General features: G+C 42.0%; 1 protein-coding gene across 2 annotated transcripts in view; it reads right to left on the bottom strand.

Annotated features, from left to right (window-relative positions):
* Positions 1-275: 275 nt before the first annotated feature.
* syt3 (synaptotagmin III) overlaps positions 276-18691 on the bottom strand; it is a 49955-nt gene continuing 31539 nt past the window's right edge. The window contains exons 7-13 of one of the 2 annotated variants that reach the window (XM_080486984.1): positions 16035-16161; positions 10650-10868; positions 8674-8794; positions 6737-6908; positions 5898-6027; positions 2191-2284; positions 276-540 (exon numbers count right to left, since the gene is read on the bottom strand). In XM_080486984.1, the coding sequence (XP_080343110.1) occupies positions 2195-2284; positions 5898-6027; positions 6737-6908; positions 8674-8794; positions 10650-10868; positions 16035-16161 (859 nt within the window). In that variant the 3' untranslated portion in view covers positions 276-540; positions 2191-2194. Of the gene's footprint in view, positions 1576-2190; positions 2285-5897; positions 6028-6736; positions 6909-8673; positions 8795-10649; positions 10869-16034; positions 16162-18691 lie in introns of both variants that reach the window. The other variant, XM_080486983.1, reaches the window with a different exon arrangement.

The following is an 18691-nucleotide window of genomic DNA, read 5'->3' as shown; positions in this document are numbered from 1 at the left end:
TGGGGTGGGGGGGGGGAGGCGGAAACAGAAAAAAAGAAAAGGACAAGGGGAGCACAGAAACGTGTCACGCACAAGGTCACAGTGACACACAGGCATACGCGCACACACAGACGCGCACAAATACAAAACAAACACGCCCACAAACACAGAAACACACACTAGTAAAAGCAACACGGACGTGTGTGTGTGTGTGTGTGTGTGTCCTTCTAAAAGTCTTGTCGGGGACGTGATGTGGAGTCGAGGACAGGCGTTTTCTTTTTTTTTCTTTTTTCTTTGTCAGCTGAAGCTCGACGACGACTTCTCGAGTAGACAAAACATAAACTCACGGAATGGTAGAAAAATAAAACAAGAGTGGTGATATCCTTCCGCGTGGGATACATCCTCCAGCGACTGGACGCCGATCCGATCCCGGGGACGCAGGTCTCGCCTGAAACCCGCCGAGTCCCACGCTATAGCAAAAATCTGACGGTTCACGCCGGAGAGCCGGGGGACGATCAAATCGTTCCGTGTCCCTCACTTCTTCATCTCATCCTCAGTGGACTGTTAAAAAACAAACTGGCATGAATGAACTCCATCTCTTTTCAATGGCTGCATGGATATCGTATCACACAACAGACGAACGGAGCAAAACAAGAGGCTGGAAAAAAAAAAAGAAAAGAAGAAAGAAATACCAAGGAGCACCATGAGGACCAAGACAAAACGTAGGAGGAAGAGGGACACACTTCAAGGTTGTGTAACATGCTAAGACCAACAAGTCTGTCCTCGTCTGTCGCTCCTCTGACATCAATAAAGACCGCTGGATGCGTCGTTGTCTTTCCTCCGGAGAGAATAAACGAGTTTCCTCTGAAGCCAGAGGGTACGGACCCTCGGAGAAGGCGTCCAAAATGGCCTGAAGGATCCGCCGTGGACGTTTTGTCCTGCTAAGTTTCTAGGTGACATGTTTTCCAATACAGTACGGCACATACTGTACACCCATGTTGCAAAGAAAAATATTGACATAGGGACTTTCTTCATCTAGAGTCTGTACAAGGGCATGAACCTTTGGTCCTGGTTGAAATCGCCGTCCGATGATGGCTTTCTTTTTTCTTTTTTTTTCAGAGAGGAAAGTTTGTCACATCACACTCCTTCTAGATGAGACACTACACTATTCTGAAGCACACATGAACTACGCACATACTACAACCTCAGTATTTGTGTATTTGTTTGTGTGTGCAAGTGTATGTGTGTGTCTTCGTGTGAAGTGTGTGTTCATTTTCTTGCTTCGTCCCAAATATACACCTTGATATCAGTCCTGCCGTACCCTTCAGTGTTTGTAAATGTGTCGTCTGATGCTCGAAGTGTAGCTTGTGATGGATGGAGGCGGGTTTTTTTTTGTGTTTTTTTTTCTTGTTTTTTCATCCCCCACTCCCGGCTCGGTAAATACAGCGCAGGAGTCGGACGATTCGTTAGCAGGAGCAAAACGGCACTAGCAGTTGGACACTAGCAGTGTCTCCGCGTCTCTCGTTCTTTGATGGAGAGAATTATTCACAGATGAGGAGGACAGAAAGGAAAATCTGGAGCTGTAGAGATAATGACCTGAGGAAAGAGGGGAATAAGAGAGAAGAGGCAGATTAAGCGAGAGAGAGAGAGAGAGAGAGAGAGAGAGAGAGAGAGAGAGAGAGAGAGAGAGAGAGAGAGAGAGAGAGAGAGAGAGAGAGAGAGAGAGAGAGAGAGAGAGAGAGAGAGAGAGAGAGAGGAGAGAGAGAGAGAGAGAGAGAGAGAGAGAGAGAGAGAGAGAGAGAGAGAGAGAGAGAGAGAGAGAGAGAGAGAGAGAGAGAGAGAGAGAATCTATATCTATATGCAGTACAGTACGTTAGTGGGGAGGGGGAGCTGCATTACATAACCCATAACATCTAGATTATACAGATGCTTCTGCCTTCCAGCGCCTACATCTGACAGCTCCAGAGCCTCCACTTTATCACACACTCACAGTTAAGTCATGCTTTTTAAGACGTTGATTATTTTCCAGGGTAAATCTGACTGAAGGACATCTCCTGCATGGCGCGCTCTTCTTAGCAGTACTTAAGCATAAAAAAAATAATAATCTATTTTCCGAGCAGAAATAAAGGGTCGTTTGTGGAGTGATGACACAAATTACACTACGCTGATGACTAGAGAGTATTAGCGGGCTGAAAGTAAGGACAGGCTCACCGTTTTAATCGGAATGGGGACTGTCCACCACGATGTGCGGCTTGGGGGAGGTTGCTGGAGCGGGCTTTGACACAAACGTACCGATTGCTTTTTCCTGCAAGGGAGAAGACGTTAAGCTCAGAGCTCGTCATCCGTCTGAGATACCGCTTTATCCGACTGGAGAGCTAATTCCAGCTGACAACCCACCCATCGCAGGACACACACACACACACACACACACACACACACACACACACACACACACACACACACACACACAGAGGCAATTAACCTCAAATGGATGTTTTTTGACTTTTTGGGAGAAAACAGGGAGAACGTGCAAACTCTGCAGAGAAAGGCTTGCGCTGAGGCGAACCACATCGCGGGCTCTGTTTGGAGCAGTCAGTTGAAATGAATGAGTTTTCACCACGATCACCATTTTTGCTCCGACTTTACTGTCGGTACATTTGAAAACAGATGAGCATTATGAGATGTTGCTTGGTAACAATTTCCTCTAAAGTTTTACGAAGACACTGATGGAACCCTATTTATTAATATAATGATACAGCCACAGTCATTTAGATCAGGTGTGTCAAACATAAGGCCCTGGACCCAATAACGGGCCTTCAAGAGGCTCCAATATGGCCAATCAGGGTCCCACCAAGAAAATTTTTAAAACTTCAAAGAAAACAATTTGTTTTCTTTTTAAACAAATATCTTAGGAGTCGCCGAGAAAACGGCTGACATCTGAACTTAGAAACCAACATTAGTCTCAGAGCCATGTTGTGACGGTGAGATTGTAGAAACATGTATAATACGACAGCTATAAGGAAAGTCTTTGGGGGAAGTTTCACTGTATTCTGTATACCAGAAGGTTTCATTAAAATTGGCTTCCTGCTGAAATTGTAGTAATTTTTGGTAGTAATTGTCTGGTTTTTGCCAAAAATATACAGATTATCATGAGGTATACTCTGCACCACAACAAACCAGTCCGACCTACTCAGGTTGAAATTGGGCTGTATGTGGGCACTGAACTGTGTTAGACAGCCCTGATTTAGAATAGACGTGTATGTGACTGAAGCGCTTTAATGCAAACAGTTTTAAAATATTATTCAATTGTGCGTACTGACCCTATAACTGCCCTTCTACACGCAGATCAGACTCAGGGTTCAAGGTTCCTTCTCTATCGTTTGCATGTTTATGTATGATATGACATGTTTACTCGGGAACAACTGCACAATATCTTATAACCCTTTGAAAATGCATTTCAGCAGCACGTTCTGGTGTCGCCACGGCACATCACATGTCTGATTTTATACCAGACACACTTCTTGACCCAAGCCGAGCAGTTCAGGGTTTTATTCAGAGAGCTACAGTGTTGACCTGAAAACCAAGAGACTCAAACTAGTCAAACTCCGGTTAGAAGGTAGATTTTCTAACCTCTATGGCTGCGGTCGGTAACCTCCTTGTACCACGCGCTCGTTACATGCAGGGTCAGTTTCACGGGCTGGTGTTTGCAGTAATGACTCAACATATGGACGCGTGTTCAGGTGAAGAGTTGGCAACTAAAGTAGTTTTTAATCCAAACAAGCAGGACAAGATAAAGCTCAGAGATGAGTGCCGTATTTTCTGGATTATAAGTCATCAACCTATATTTTCTCCTTTCAGAACCTTTATGTGCATTTGTTCCTCAGTTCTGTCCTTCGTACTTCTAGCCCAAGATTAGCCTTCGCTATGGTCACCTTCTCTCTGCTTTGTTTCAGTTTTCTGCTCCACATTTCATCACGTTTGTCGGTTTTAGTTTTTGGAGACATTTATCTTCTTCTGTCAGTTAAATACAGTTGTAATTGACGTTTTTCTGTGGTACAGTAGCAGTTTTCCGTTGTCATACAGTGACATCTAGTGGTCTAACATGGTATGTACTGGTATTTTTTTAATATATATACACCAGAAGCTTCTTTATAGAAGTCCTATGACCACTTAAGGGGTCTAAAAAAAAATCTTACATGTACCTAACATTGCAGGAGGGGAGGCTTCCTGGTCTACAGATCCTCCTCATCTGCTTCATCATTTTTACCACAAGGTTCATTAACTTCACCTCCCTCTCATAGTGATGATTCAAACTACTTCACCAGACAGAATGTAAGTAAAGCAGAGCTGTTTTTAATATGTTGACATTACTGGATTCACTCAAAACACACATCCACTGTACACCATTCTCCTCACACCGACTGGTACAGTTCGGTTAAAATCCTGATTTATTTTAAAAATCAATAAAAGATAGTGTTGTCAAGTGCTTATTCATAAGCAACAAATGATGGATGCTTGTTTGTTGAATGCTACCTGCAACTCTCATCATAAGTCTCTACTGATGGCAAACTTTTTGTCTGCATTTAGTTCATTGATAAGGTAATTATTCAAATCCACCCAGAATGCATCAGGTTACACCGACCAATCAGCAGCTTCTTGGCTGTATTCAATTTTCATTCGTGTGAGAGCTGCATTTGGCCAGGAAAGCGTGAGTATTAGGTTTTTACATTGTGAACTAAATGTGTAAATCTGTTGGCGTCGGGTATCTACACCAGACGTGGGCATCGTATGTGGCCCTTTCGCTCTGCTTGACCGGTTCTCTGAGTACCAATGGGAAATCCTGAATCAAATGAAAATTACTGTGATTATATTATTGGTTGTGTCCGGCAGTGTTTTTAAAAGCAAATCAGCTTGTTGGCTTTGTTATTTCTGGCCACTTCCCGTTGATCTTTGTCCTTCTGACCTGGTAAATCGCTGCAATATATATATAGATTTTTTAATTAGTTACTTGCATAGTTTTTGTGAATTGGTTGCAGTTTTATCATTTTGAATTCGCGTAAGAAGAATAAACAGCTTGATGAAAACATAATTTCAGCCAATCTTTTGCAATATTTAACACCAAAAAAATACAATATATTGTGAAGCCCTAATAAGTGCAGTTCTAAAAATATGTGTTTTAATCAAATGATTTATTTCATCAAAAAAAATTATGTTTATCAGAGTTTATCTATATGAAAACTACACATTATATCTCATTACTTGAATGGATACACAAATCTTAAAGATATGTTGTATATTTAGCCAAGCAAACAATCTTCATCATCATCTACCTTGTAGACATAAAAATGACATAAATCTCCTGTCTCTCAACAAAACAGAAATATAAATCAAGCCAAAAGCATTTAGGATTCATAATTAAACATTTTTAATTATAACTTCTGGTAATTACCATTTCACAATTAAAGCTCCCTAAACAAGTCACATTAATAGCTTTTAACATAATGAGGCAATTTTATAGTCTATTTCCCAGTATATAAAGCAAACTGGATGGTGGCATTACATGCATATTAAATACAATTAATTTCCCCGATTAACTATTTGTTAGGTCTCTTTTTACTTCCCTCTACTTGCTAACGATTCTAATACTGTCGAGATTGCTGTTCTTCACATATTTCCGCCGCCTCTTCTACTGTCACGACTCGGAATGATCGTCATATCAAAGAAATCGTTTGGCTCCAGCAGCGAATTGGAACATGCAGTGTAGCCTAATGTGGTCGTGGCCAGGAAACGTGGGTTCACACACACACACACACACACACACACACACACACACACACACACACACGCACACGCACACGCACACGCGCTCGGTCACACAGTCACAGCCGTGCACTCACACAGGATCATATGCTCATTACCTCCACAAGCTGATGCCAGTGCTCTATTGGTTTGCGTGGATTGGCCAGCATGGCTGTCCAGTGCTCCCTCCCCGGCCCGTCGGCTTCACTCCCCACACGACACATCCCTATAACCTCGTTATGACCAATACTGACACGCAGCAGGGGATGAGGAGCAAGGAGAGAAAAGCAGACATTCAGAAAAAGGACGGGATTGAAAAAGGGATATATATATAAAAAAAAAAGAAGAAAAAGCTGAGTGGGAGAGAGGGAGATGGGTTGTAAGAAACAGGCGGAGAGTCTCATTTATCAACCTTGAGAGCTGGGGAAAAGAGAACAGCGGTTCAGGAAGGATGTTGAATAGCACCTCACAAATACACACAGCCCCGGCATAAAGGCTGCGTGTCAGGAGGAGGGTGCCGGCACGAGCGCAAACATACAAAAGCACACACCTATAGAGATGCCAAATGGAGGGCAGGCCACATAACGGGGGAGGCGGTGCATTTATACACAAACACATCAAGCAGCCAAGTGTTGCTGCGAGCGGCAGACAGACGAACACTGGCAGGGTTACACTTCTTCATTCACCATTAGCATAAATCATGCTTATTCATGAGGTGCCCGTCTATGTAAAACAGGGAACATCCACCAGGAGGCTGACTCATAACGGGGGAGGTGGAGGAGGTGCGGGGGGGGGGGGGGCTCCGTCGTGTTTAACACAACACCATCAGAACCAAACATTTCAGAAATGAACCTCATGCTGTAAGCACGGCGAACACACGCTCAATAAACGAGCTCCATCTGAGCTCTGATTGGTTTGAGGCGCACACTGCGATATAATAACGGCCCATTCTGCTCACCAGTCATAGTCCATCACCGCGATGACGATGGACACGCTTTCTATATTTTCATTAGGAATGTCAAACACCAGCGCCTCGTTGTACGTGGGGTTCAGCGTGTTCTTCTTAATGGAGGTCTTCCTCTTTTTTAGCCTTCGGCCGTCACATACCAGAGAGGCCTTTACATAGGGGTCTGCAGCAGAGACAGCGGGAGAAAAAAGTGGGAGGAAGATGCGAAGGAACAGAGAGAGAGAGAGAGGGAGAGAGAGAGAGAGAGAGAGGTGGGGTGAGAAGCAGCGAACAAGAACGAGGAGGAAAAGTGTAGGGAGAAAATGAGATGGGGGTGGGGGGATGGGGGGGGGGACTCTCGCGAACGCTGTTAGGTATTATGTTCACAGGTATCCACATCTGTAACACATAAAAGGCATGAAAATCAAGTCACCTTGGCAAAGCTGGATTAGAAACACAAAGAAAAAGAAAAGCAGCACAGGTTGAATCACTCCTGAGATCCATTCAACGTGTGCAGCTCTGTGACAGACAGCACGCACGCACGCACGCACGCACGCACGCACGCACACACACACACGCACGATCAGCCTCATGGGGACAATACATTGAAGTACACTAATTTCCTGCACATTTATTTACCGTAATTGGACCCAGAGGCACAAATTCATACGCTGCAATACCAGACCACGCCTCGTGGGGCACTGTCTTGAAATCTGACCCTTTTGGAAACATTTTATTTTCAAATCTCCAACGGGAACATCAAGAGGCTAATTTCCATTGACTGTAATCCTCTTGCCTGTGAGGACCAAGTTTCCGACCCCACAGGGAAAACTGGTGCCCGAACGGTGCAAAAACAAGAATGTACACACACTTGTTATGTCTACAAGCCTTGTGGGGACAATACACGGACTTACATTCATCTCCTGCAGACTTATCTCTATAACTGGACCCAGAGGCACAAGATCTGTACAATAGCAGACCCCGTCTCCAGGGGCACTGTCTGGAAATTTGACCCTATGGAAACATATTTTTTCAGTTTGCTCCAGGCACATCAGGAGGCTAACCTCAAATGGAAAAACTGTACAAAAAACAAGTACGTCCACACACATGTTATGTCTTAGCCTTATGGGGACAATAAATTGACTTCTAATCATTTCCTGCTGTGGTATTATTATTATATAAAAGTACAAAAACAAATCTTAATGGATTCCCATGGTCACCACCACATGGGGCAAAGTCTCAAAATGGGACTTACTCAACAAAAAATAGCCAAATTTATATTTTTCAAAATATAAAGACAAAAAAGATCTGCTAGTTTTCCGAGTTGTGAACGTCACGGGAGAAATTGGTCCACTGGATGTACCCACAACGTGGAAAATGTCCTGCCTTGTGTTTAAATTGAATGTACTTTCTTTTTGTTAACGTACTGTATTCTACTTTTTAGAAATTATAATATCCATCTGGGTTCTCCCTCATGAAACAGCGGTGATTATTAGAATATGAGTACGTTTTCAGTTAGAGAAGAGCTGGACGCTTTAGTCGAAATCCAACAAAGCATATCATACAGCAGTAATAATGTTTGGCCTATCGAGGCTGCAGGAGGGAAAAAAAAAGATGAGGCAATTTTAGTCATTGCTAAATTATGTAAAAGTTGATATTTTATTTAATAAGCACCTGCGTGTTTTTTTTTTTCTGAGCCATGTTTACGGAGAAATGTATATCTGAGAAATCAGTGCAAAAACATACGTACATCACTTGCTGTACCTGGAGGTCTCGCAGCAGCAGGGTGTGTGTGTGTGTGTGTGTGTGTGTGTGTGTGTGTGTGTGTGTGTGTGTGTGTGTGTGTGTGTGTGTGTGTGTGTGTGTGTGTGTGTGTGTGTGTGTGTGTGTGTGTGTGTGTGTGTGTGTGTGTGTGTGTGTGTGTGTGTGTGTGTGTGTTAATCCTTTACCTGAGAAACCAGTCAGGTCCATGGCTTTGAGGTTGGTGGCCTTGATGATTGTAGCTGTGAGCCTGCCTGCAGTGGGCAGGTAACACAGCGAGAAATTAAGCTCCCCGAGATCGGCCTTCTCCTGTAGGTCACCACACACACACCCACACACACGCACACACACACACACACACACACACACACACACACACACACACACACACACACACACACACACACACACACACACACACACACACAGAGCGTCAGGAACAGAGGCGACTAAGACAGACATCCGTCGGTTTGCGATGATTGTCTCCCGCCCGAATAGAGCGACACGTGTGATTGACGACGGGCGACAGCGGGCGTTCTAATACAGACAGGCAGAGTGTTTAGGCAGAGGGGAAGTGCCGTCACTGTAAATGAATCATATGCCAATCTGTCGAAGTCCCCGAGTGGAGGGAAGTGTTAAGCGGAGGCGACGACTCTCCAGGCTTTTTTTATCCCTCTCTCTCTCTCTCTCGCTCTCTCTCTCTCTCTCTCTCTCTCTCTCTCTCTCTCTCTCTCTCTCTCTCTCCCGCTCTCTCGCCCCTTCCACTGATCTTCTCACTGCCTGTGGTCTCGGTGGCACCGCGGTAATGACACCGGCGGTATTCAGGTCACAGTGCGGCGTGATGACTCCTCAGTGGCTCTGAGCCTCGCTGATCAATACTTCCCAAAGTGAAACACCGAACAACCACTGGCACGCTGATGCTTTAAACTTATTTCACAAATTAAACGCTCACGCCAATTTTTTTTTTTTTTAAAGAATTCCCTCTTTCTAATTTGCTAATAGCCTCCTATGAATATTTCATATAAATCTATTTGGACACGGGCTAATATAAAGTTTGGATGTGCCTTTCCACTAATCTGTCTGGACTCTCCGGAGCTGGATTTTTCACATTACCCGACTCCGAATTAACCTTTACTTCAGGCAATTTGCGAGCTGGACAGTTCCTGTGCATCCTCTCTTCATAGTACGATCACGTGCACGTGCAAGCAAATGCACATCTGACACATAGAAGGAGCCTATCAATGGATTATTATCATAATCTGATAGTATGATTTCCATACAACCTTGGTTGAGTTTCCTCAGATTTCTTTCATTTATTTATTTAAAACGCATGCTGTTGCCTGAATTTCAATGCAATCAGAGCAACCTGAGAGCCTAATTTGAATTACCTGATCTATAAACTCTCTGTTCTGCTCTTGAAAGATTAATATAGCTCTTTAAATATTGAGCATTTGACTTTTTACTTTGGAGAAACCTTGTTGACGCCTATTGTGAGATGATATTTCTGTTGCGTTCAGTTTGTTTCTCATCTCTTTGCTTATTTTCTTGATAAAAAAAGATTCATGTTAAGACAGCAACGTTTTGATAACAATGTCCGTTCCCGACAGAAACACTGAAAACTATGTAGTTGGCATGCAGAGCCACGAGTTGGCGCTGTTGTTGGTTTTTTGTAATAAAACCACACCCAAGTACGTACAAATAAACACTACGCTATAACTTTTAAATGGGAGTACGTGGAAATTCGTACGGACAGGCGACCAAGTTGGACTGCTGTTACGGTGACTGTCAAAATAAAAGGCCCAGGAGAATATGGACCGGGAGTCATGACACGACGGAGGAAACTTTGTTCTGATTGTCCGTCGACTGAGCATGTGCAGAAGAGCTATTCACTATGACCCATTTCCACGGAGATGGAGTTCGAGTGAGTTCCACCTTAGGAGCCATTTTGAAAAACGTTGCATTTTCAGTGGCTCCGGTACCGTCGTGTAAACGCAACGAAAGCTTTCCGTTTTCACTTGACAACGTGTCAACGGGGTTTTGACCTCTGAGCGCTGGAGCCTTCCTACGAGGGCCGCGGCGCCCAACGATTCACCCGCCACGCCACCGGGCTCGTTCGCGTCTCGCTCCCTCTGCCGGCCGGCGGCGGCGGCGTCCGGTTTCTTACCGCCGTGCCCTCCACGATGTCCCTCCACACCGGCTTGTCCCCGCTGCCCTCGCTGAAGTCCAGCAGGTTGTCCACCACCACCTGTCCGATCAGGTCGTGTCTGGAGAAGCGGTCGAAGTCGTACACGGAGAAATGCAGCTTCCTGGAATGTAGCTCGTTGAGTGGCACGCCGAACTGAAAGGTCTCGTTGAAAACTGGGTTTAAGGTCTTTCTGTGGACCTGAGAGGGAGAGACGGAGACGTAGAGGAAAAGACATTTATCTGGGAGCCCAATGACACTTTTATTTAGCAGACCACGTTAGAAGAAGGAGACAAGAAAGAGGAGGAGAAAGGTGGACTGAAATGAGGGGAAAACAGGTAAAACTGGGGAAGAGAAGGGGGGAGTGAAAAAGGATGAGAGGTAAGAGAAATGGGTGGAGGAGGAGGAAGAGAAAGGAGGAGAAAAAAATGGAGACAAAGAGGAGGAAATCGGAAAAGGAGAGAAAAAGTGAAGGAGAGAAAAGCAACAGAAGTAGAAAAAAGGGAAAAGTTACAGGAGAATTTTGAGGAGGGTAAGAAAAGAGTGCCTGAAAAAAGGAGGAGAAAGAGAAAAAGATGATGGAGACAAAACCTGGAGGAAATCGTGTGAAGGGGGAGTAAAGGAGGAGGAGAAGGGAAATGGAGAGGGGGGAAATAGAAGGGCAAATAGAAAAGAAGAAGAGGAGGAGGAGAAATGAGTGGAGGAAGACGTGAAAAGTGAAGAGAGTGAGAAGGAGGGTAGGAGAGGAAGAAAAAGGAGGCGGAAAGTGGAGAAAAAGAAGAGGAAATAGAAAAAATAAAAGGGGAAGGAGAAATGAGTAAGAGAGGAGGAGGAGAAAAAGAAGAGAAAAATGAAAAGGAAGTACAGTGAGAAGGAGAAAAGAACATAAAGGATCAACAAGAATAATGAAAACATGAATAATGAAATACTTTTATATCCAGCGCCTCCAAAAACAAAGTGAAGCAACAATCAAAAATAATATACAGAAATACAAAAAACCCATAAAGATTCAAAGTAAACGGACTAAAGGGAATAAAATAAAACAAAACATTTCGACTTGACATCTCCGAATTAGACTAATCTAACAATCTCTATCTTTTCTCTTTATCCGGCCACTAATGGGTTTCCTGAATTACATGTTGTCTAGTAAACCTAAGAAATAAATGTGTAACAGCATCTGTATCTCGCTCGTTTACCGACTCTTCATTCCCAAACGTCTCGGTTGCTTTTCTCCTGCATTCCCCATACATAGCATTACTGCGACGTACATACATTATATAATTGTATAGTAATTTGTATGCTATAATGGACAGTGTTGCTTTTTTTTAATGTAACAATTATATCTGCATTTAACTGGTTTTATTGACTATTGCGCTCCAGTCACAGAGCAGCTGTTTTTTTCTTTTATTCAGCTGGATAAATATGGCTTACAGCTGTTTTGAAGACGCATTTAGAATCTTCAAATAAAACATATTCTAATCGAATGCAGAAAAAAAAACACAAGACAGTCTGTTTGATAAAGTGCAAATCTGTTCCTCTATGTTATGTTTCGTTCTCTGTTATCCTTCTCTGCTCATCTTTTGCCAGTTTTATACACAATAAATGGAAAATGTGAACAAATCCTTTGTATGTAAATCAATAGTTTTGAGAGAACAGGGCTTCAGGAGGGTCGTAGGGACGCCTTTTCCCAACGTGATATTAAATTCTGAGAAGAACTCGTGATTAAAAGAAAGAAGTGTGTGGTCAAACTATGAATTGTACAGGTTTAAAACTGCAGTTATTGTGAACCCAATACAGATAAATAAGGATGATGAAACAAGTGTGAAACTATAACTAGTAACAAAATAATTGTGTGTGTGTTTTTATATATATATATATATATATATATATACATATATAATATATGTATTAGTGTAAATTGATTTGTTGGTATGTTTTGACATGTCTGGAACAAATTAATAATCGTGACATAATATAAATGAATGATTTGAAGGAAGTTATTGTTTGTTCTGCCTGTGGATCCCAACGGACCTTAATGGCAGCATGTCACAATGTGAAACACGTCACCATTTAGTGTGAGACAAAGTGTGTGTGGTGTGGTAATCCCAGGGATTAACCTCAGTTTTCATCCTCCCACCCTTTAAAGACTGTAACTATCAGAAACCTGTTGGGAGTCGTATGAATCCCAAAAAAAGACATCATAAGTTGAAACGGATGTATTATATAAACACACACACACACACACACACACACACACACACACACCCACACACACACACACACACACACACACACACACACACACACACACACACACACACACACACACACACACACACACACACACACACGGGAGAGCAGGACGCAGAATGAAATTACACATGGGTTTGATTAATACGGTGTGGCATCCCGGTTGAAATGCCTTTGGGCAACACAATTAACCTCCAGCGCACTGGCTGACCTTGTTTCTTCGTCTGAGGGAGAAAAGTGAATTTCACGTCTTCTTTTGGGATAAAAGATTAAATCAGTGCCGCTGGAATAAAATAAAAATCTAAAACTACATTTAAAAAAAAAAAAAAACCCTTCTCCCCTAACACATCCAGACATTCTCCCTTTTATACAATATCACTATTTACTGTATCTCATATTCATTTATCAATTGGCATCTATTATATGTACTTATTTTAATGTGTTTATTCTTTTATTTCTTATGTTTGTTCTTAAATTATCTACTGTTGTTATTATGTGTACTGTGTCCTTTTTTTCTCTAATTTGTACATATGGTTAGCAATATATATTATATTCTATGCACTTTGTAAGCTTTTTCTTGAAAGTACTTAATATGTGAGGATAATTTGTTTTATATGACTAGTTTATATCTACACAATCACACACACACACACACACACACACACACACACACACACACACACGGGCCGCCACATTATTACTGGGCTTCACTCTCTGTGCATTGACCCCATATAATGTCAAAATACACACACACACACACACACACACACACACACACACACACACACACACACACTGTACAAACGCTATCTATATTCATAAAGCGTGTGGTTGACAGATAGATAGATGGAACATGCAATACAGCTTGGAACTTAAATACCCATATTTTATATTCTCGAGTACATTTCACACACACACGCACACTATAATACCCCGCTCATCATATTTTAACACGTTTCAGATCTAATTTGTTCATTTTCCTTCCGTCTCACTCTTCCAACACAAACTTTCATCATTGGTTGATTTACTATTTGCCACCAAATCTTTTCAATACAAAAGCCGCCGTGCAATAAAGCACGAGATAATTAAAATGTGACACACGCCATTTTTCCGAATTCAGCTTTTGCATGAGAGGATCTGTCACTCCGGCTTATTAGCGCTCGATGATTACTTGTTGGTTTTGGATTAAACCTGCAGCTGAGGGAGAAAGCGGAGAGTTTTTTTGTCGAAAGCAGACTACATCTAGTGGTAGGTGATGTCTGTTTCCTCTTTTGAAAGCAGCTGGATGGATGAAAGCGCTGCGAGTCGTGCAGAAATTCAATGGTAATGAGCATGTGATTGAAATTAAACAATCACCTACACTCCAAACAAAAGAGGAGCTGTATTATGCAAATGGAAAGAAGCATTCATGCTTTGCGGTGGCTGAAGGGGCTTTTGTGATATGCAGGAGACAATCGCACAAAAGAGGAAACCAAAAGGGAGAAATTTTGAACTGGTACGGCTTCATTGCCGCTGAGAGCTTGTTTTTTTTTACACTTTAGCAGCGCTGCACTCAATTGTGACCCTTTCAAACTCCCTGAATTTCTCTGTGTTTTATCCTAAGGCTGTTCAGAAGGCCCGGTGATATTTATGGATATCACACGGCGGACTGAGGCTGGAGAGCTCGTAAGTTTTTAACTTTCTCCTCAGAGAATAAATTAGACGAGACGAGGGCCTTCTGGAGGGCGAAGGGCACATTTCCTGGTACAGAACACCCTGAAATGTACTTAAATATTGACTTTACTGTCCTCAAACAGCAGAATGACACCCAGGAGTTGAGCGGCAGCGATACGTGGTAGTCTGAAGCACATTATCCTGAATAAATTATGTTCCCAGATTAGATTAGAGTTCTGATACTGTAATGAGGAGGCTGGGTCATCACAGCAGAGAGAAAAACAGCTCCGACTTGATGATGTCAAGACCTTTAACGTCATCTCAGAGACGAAAAGACATACGAACGCGACTCCTGCACTTATAAATCAGAGTTTTATTTCTTAAAATCAGACCTGGACTCTTTAAAAGAGACCAAATAACACACTCTATCCACTTAGTGCGGCTCTGCATGACCGGCCCTCGGGGAAATCTGCACAGAGCTTCAGGAAATCTACTGGGAAATCCTCAATCAAAGGAAAATTACCGTCATTATTGGCTTTATTACTTCGAAAATGGTCACATTCTTCCACGTTATTGGCCATTATTACATTATCGGTTGGGTTTATCGCCTTGGCTTGCAGAGCCACATATCTTTACCTCACAAAAGTTATGTTTCACAGTGGGGGAAAAAAAAAAAGATGATTTATGAGGAAAAAGTCATTTTTATTTACATATTTACTGAATTAGAAATTTAGAAAAATGTAATCATGATTTCCAGACACAAACTGGGAAAGAAAAAGCGACGAAGAGTAACAGAAGTTCATTAAAATCGTGTTTTTAAAAAAACCTGCTTTTCATCAAGAGATAATTCTTATTGAGCAAAACTCAAGTCATCTGAAATCTTTTACCCTCAATTTCAGAGCAAAGTTTTCATGTGACCCTTTGGGAAAACTAGTCTCACACCCCAGATTTACACCACGTTTACCGTTTAGCCGCACATACACCGGGCTCAGAGCTACTATGTGCATGCCACATGTGTTTTTTTTTAGTTTTTTTCTGCATGTGTTTGGACGGTATCGACGCATCACCAACGTCTGCTTTCACATTCCCTGCCTGACTTCAGTTCAGCGTCTTTATTTCTCCACCCTCGATTCCTCCTCTGATTTCCCCTTGATTGTTGTCAGCTGTGTCTTGTTGAGCCCTTCCAGTGTGTCTGTCTCTTTGTCTCTTTGTCAGCTTGTCTGGTTACTTTCTGTACCTTCTGTCCAGAAACCCATTTAGCCCTCATCCCATTGGATTACTGTGGTCTCTGGCTTCTGTAATTGCACCTGATCTGCATTTGGCTTCCCGAGACATTCAAAGACATCTGAAACAGCTGAACGGAATGTGAAAGGGTTGAAAAGATTTCAGATTTTTGCTGTTGTTTTTGTAGCCTTGAAAATGCGTTTCAGACAGGTGAGAGCGAGCGGTGGGAGTGGGAGGCACCTTTGTCTGGAATTTCTTCTTCCTGTCTGGCAGTAGGTAAATCTTCACATACGGATCAGAGAAGCCGTTGGCGTCCTTCGCTGGCAGGTCCAAAGCTTTCAGTATCTTCACCACCAACTGCTCCGTGCTGAGACATGCACAAACACACAGAGCAAACGGCATTAGACTTCCACGTTCTTATAAAAAGCCAGGGGTCGGTCGGGATTTACACAAATACTCCGTAAGACCCAGACAGGATAAGCCCACACACACACACAGACTTACAACACCTGTGCAGCACTGTGGAGTGGGAGGTTTTGTATCCTGGGAGCCAGAATAGCTTGTGTGGGACGTGCATATGTGCATGCATGCGTTTGTTGCGTGTGTTTTCCCTGCAGCTGGCTCACGTCTGCATGATCAGCGATGCTAAATGTACGCACAGATGTCGAGGCAGTGAGACAGAATCAGCCCAAAGCCGGGCTCATCAATCATCCTTAACTTAACTCGGAGCTACTCGGATCATAAATAAAAAGTTGTGACCGTACAAGACTGTACGGTCGTGAGCAAACTCATGTATTTTTTACTGATATTGACTTGTTTGGGGGGGTTTTTTCCGACTCAAATGCACGATGATGTCAATAAATGAGCAGGATTGTAGCTTTTCCACCTCGAGAAGAAGCAATCTGAAAGTGTCTTACTTGGAAAATGGAGAAAAAAACGACTTTTGAATGAATAATATAACAAACTGCACGAGGATAAATACTCATCAGCAACAAATTCTCATAGGAAACACATGCAAAATTAAAATACACACACTGTAAAACATGCAAGCGTCGTCCTGTGGAATCATGAAACCGCGTGTGATTGACTGCATATGTAATGTACTTTTAATCAATGGGGGATAGATTATCCAAAGCTGTTGTGCACAAACTGGGATGATTTGAATCTCAAATGATCATCAAAGTGGATGCTTATGTATGAGGAAATGATAAAAATTAAATACCGTTCCATTTGGTCTTTTTGTTTTTTCTTCCCTCCAATGATACAATGTTTTCCCTCTCGAGGACGTGAAATAATTGAAAACATTTTTATCTGCGATCTACACGAGATCTAAAGCAGACACGTCTTTCAGGAAAGCATCAGGAGCAACTGGAATAAACGGATTTAAACTAAAAAAAAAAAAAAAAAAAAAAGCTTTGTTTTCTTTATTCAAAACAAGTCCGCAGAATGAAAACGGTGATGAGTCGTCGCATGCATTGAGGATGTAAAAAGCTTTTGCGTTTCCTTTTCGCGTCTACAAGGCAACATTTTGAAAGATGATGTCCGTTTCCACGGAAACGGTAGAAAAACTGTGTAGTCAGCATGTTGGGCCACAAGTCGGTGCTGTTGGTTGTTTTTGCTTTTGAGTTTAATTTTCATGGCACCAATTGAACCATACCGGAACATATTATTGGCCATTCGAGACACCCACTCGTGATCTCACACCCGACTTTACCTGGAAACGCTCCAGTATAAAGATCAAACTGGTTATTGTGTTTTTCTTTGTTTGTTTTATCTTTTAAACTGCAACACCATTGGATCATAACTGCGCTTATGTCAACTGGGTCAATCTAACAATCTAGTCCGATAGAAGTGTTTATGTGCGATTTAAAGAGATATATCATGTAATCGGATTACTGGATTTCTTTGTGTATGTCAGGCTCCCTCTGCACAGGTATTTTATCTGATTTGTCCTTCTCTTCTCTCAGTATTTCTCAGTTTTCTCTCCTTTCTTAAGCATTTCTTAGAACTATATGTTGCTTTTAGCTGCATTCATTCATAATGGATTCAATTTAAAAGATCTGCATTCAAAGAACATTTCTCAGAGAATATAATAAAAATACACAATTTGTTTTGTAAATGAATGTCGATATAAAGTGGGGGATTTTCTTTAAGTGAATAAACTAATTTACTGACTCTGAATTTGGCGTACTTGGCAGTGACTCATGATTTGAAAAGCAGATTATACGGTGCAAATTGAAAGATACGACTGAAAATACCTCATAGACCAGGGATGTCAAACATAAAGCCTGTGGGCCAAAACCTTCCCACCAGAGGCTCCAAACCGGCCAAACCACCAAGCAAATGGTAAAAACCTCCAACAAAGCACTGAATTTTTTGACTTTGGAATTTGTTTTTTTGACATTTCATTGTATTTTCCACCAGAAAGTATCATTAAAAAAAAGCTTTTATGTTGAGATTGTAGTAATTTTCAGTAGTAATTGTTCAGTTTTTGAATATATAGACATTTTCATTGCGTATACTCTGCACTACAACAAAGAAAAACTTTAAAGTTTAATTTTAAAGCTTATTATGTCACGAGTTTACCGGTCCGGTTCACTCGAGATGAAACTGGGCTGTATATGACCCCTAACCTAAAATGTTTTTGACAACCCTGCCACAGACATACACTGAAATACCCAGTAATGTGAGTATTTATAATTAGTTGCACATCCGAGAAGCTACGTCAGAGAATATTGTGATATTCAAACTTATCTAATACTAAATAGATCATATATACTTATTCCAATCATGGTATTTATCTATTTGATATATATTCTAGTTTTATAAAGAGATTTATCATCCCAAACTCATGAAAAAGAGTAAAGTGACAAGAATATTGCGTGTGATATTACTGT

The sequence above is a fragment of the Lipophrys pholis genome (assembly GCF_963383615.2).
Source record: "Lipophrys pholis genome assembly, chromosome: 19".
NCBI classification, from domain to species: Eukaryota; Metazoa; Chordata; class Actinopteri; order Blenniiformes; family Blenniidae; genus Lipophrys; species Lipophrys pholis.
Note: the sequence above shows the minus strand (reverse complement) of the source record. Positions and strands in the feature narration are given on the sequence as shown.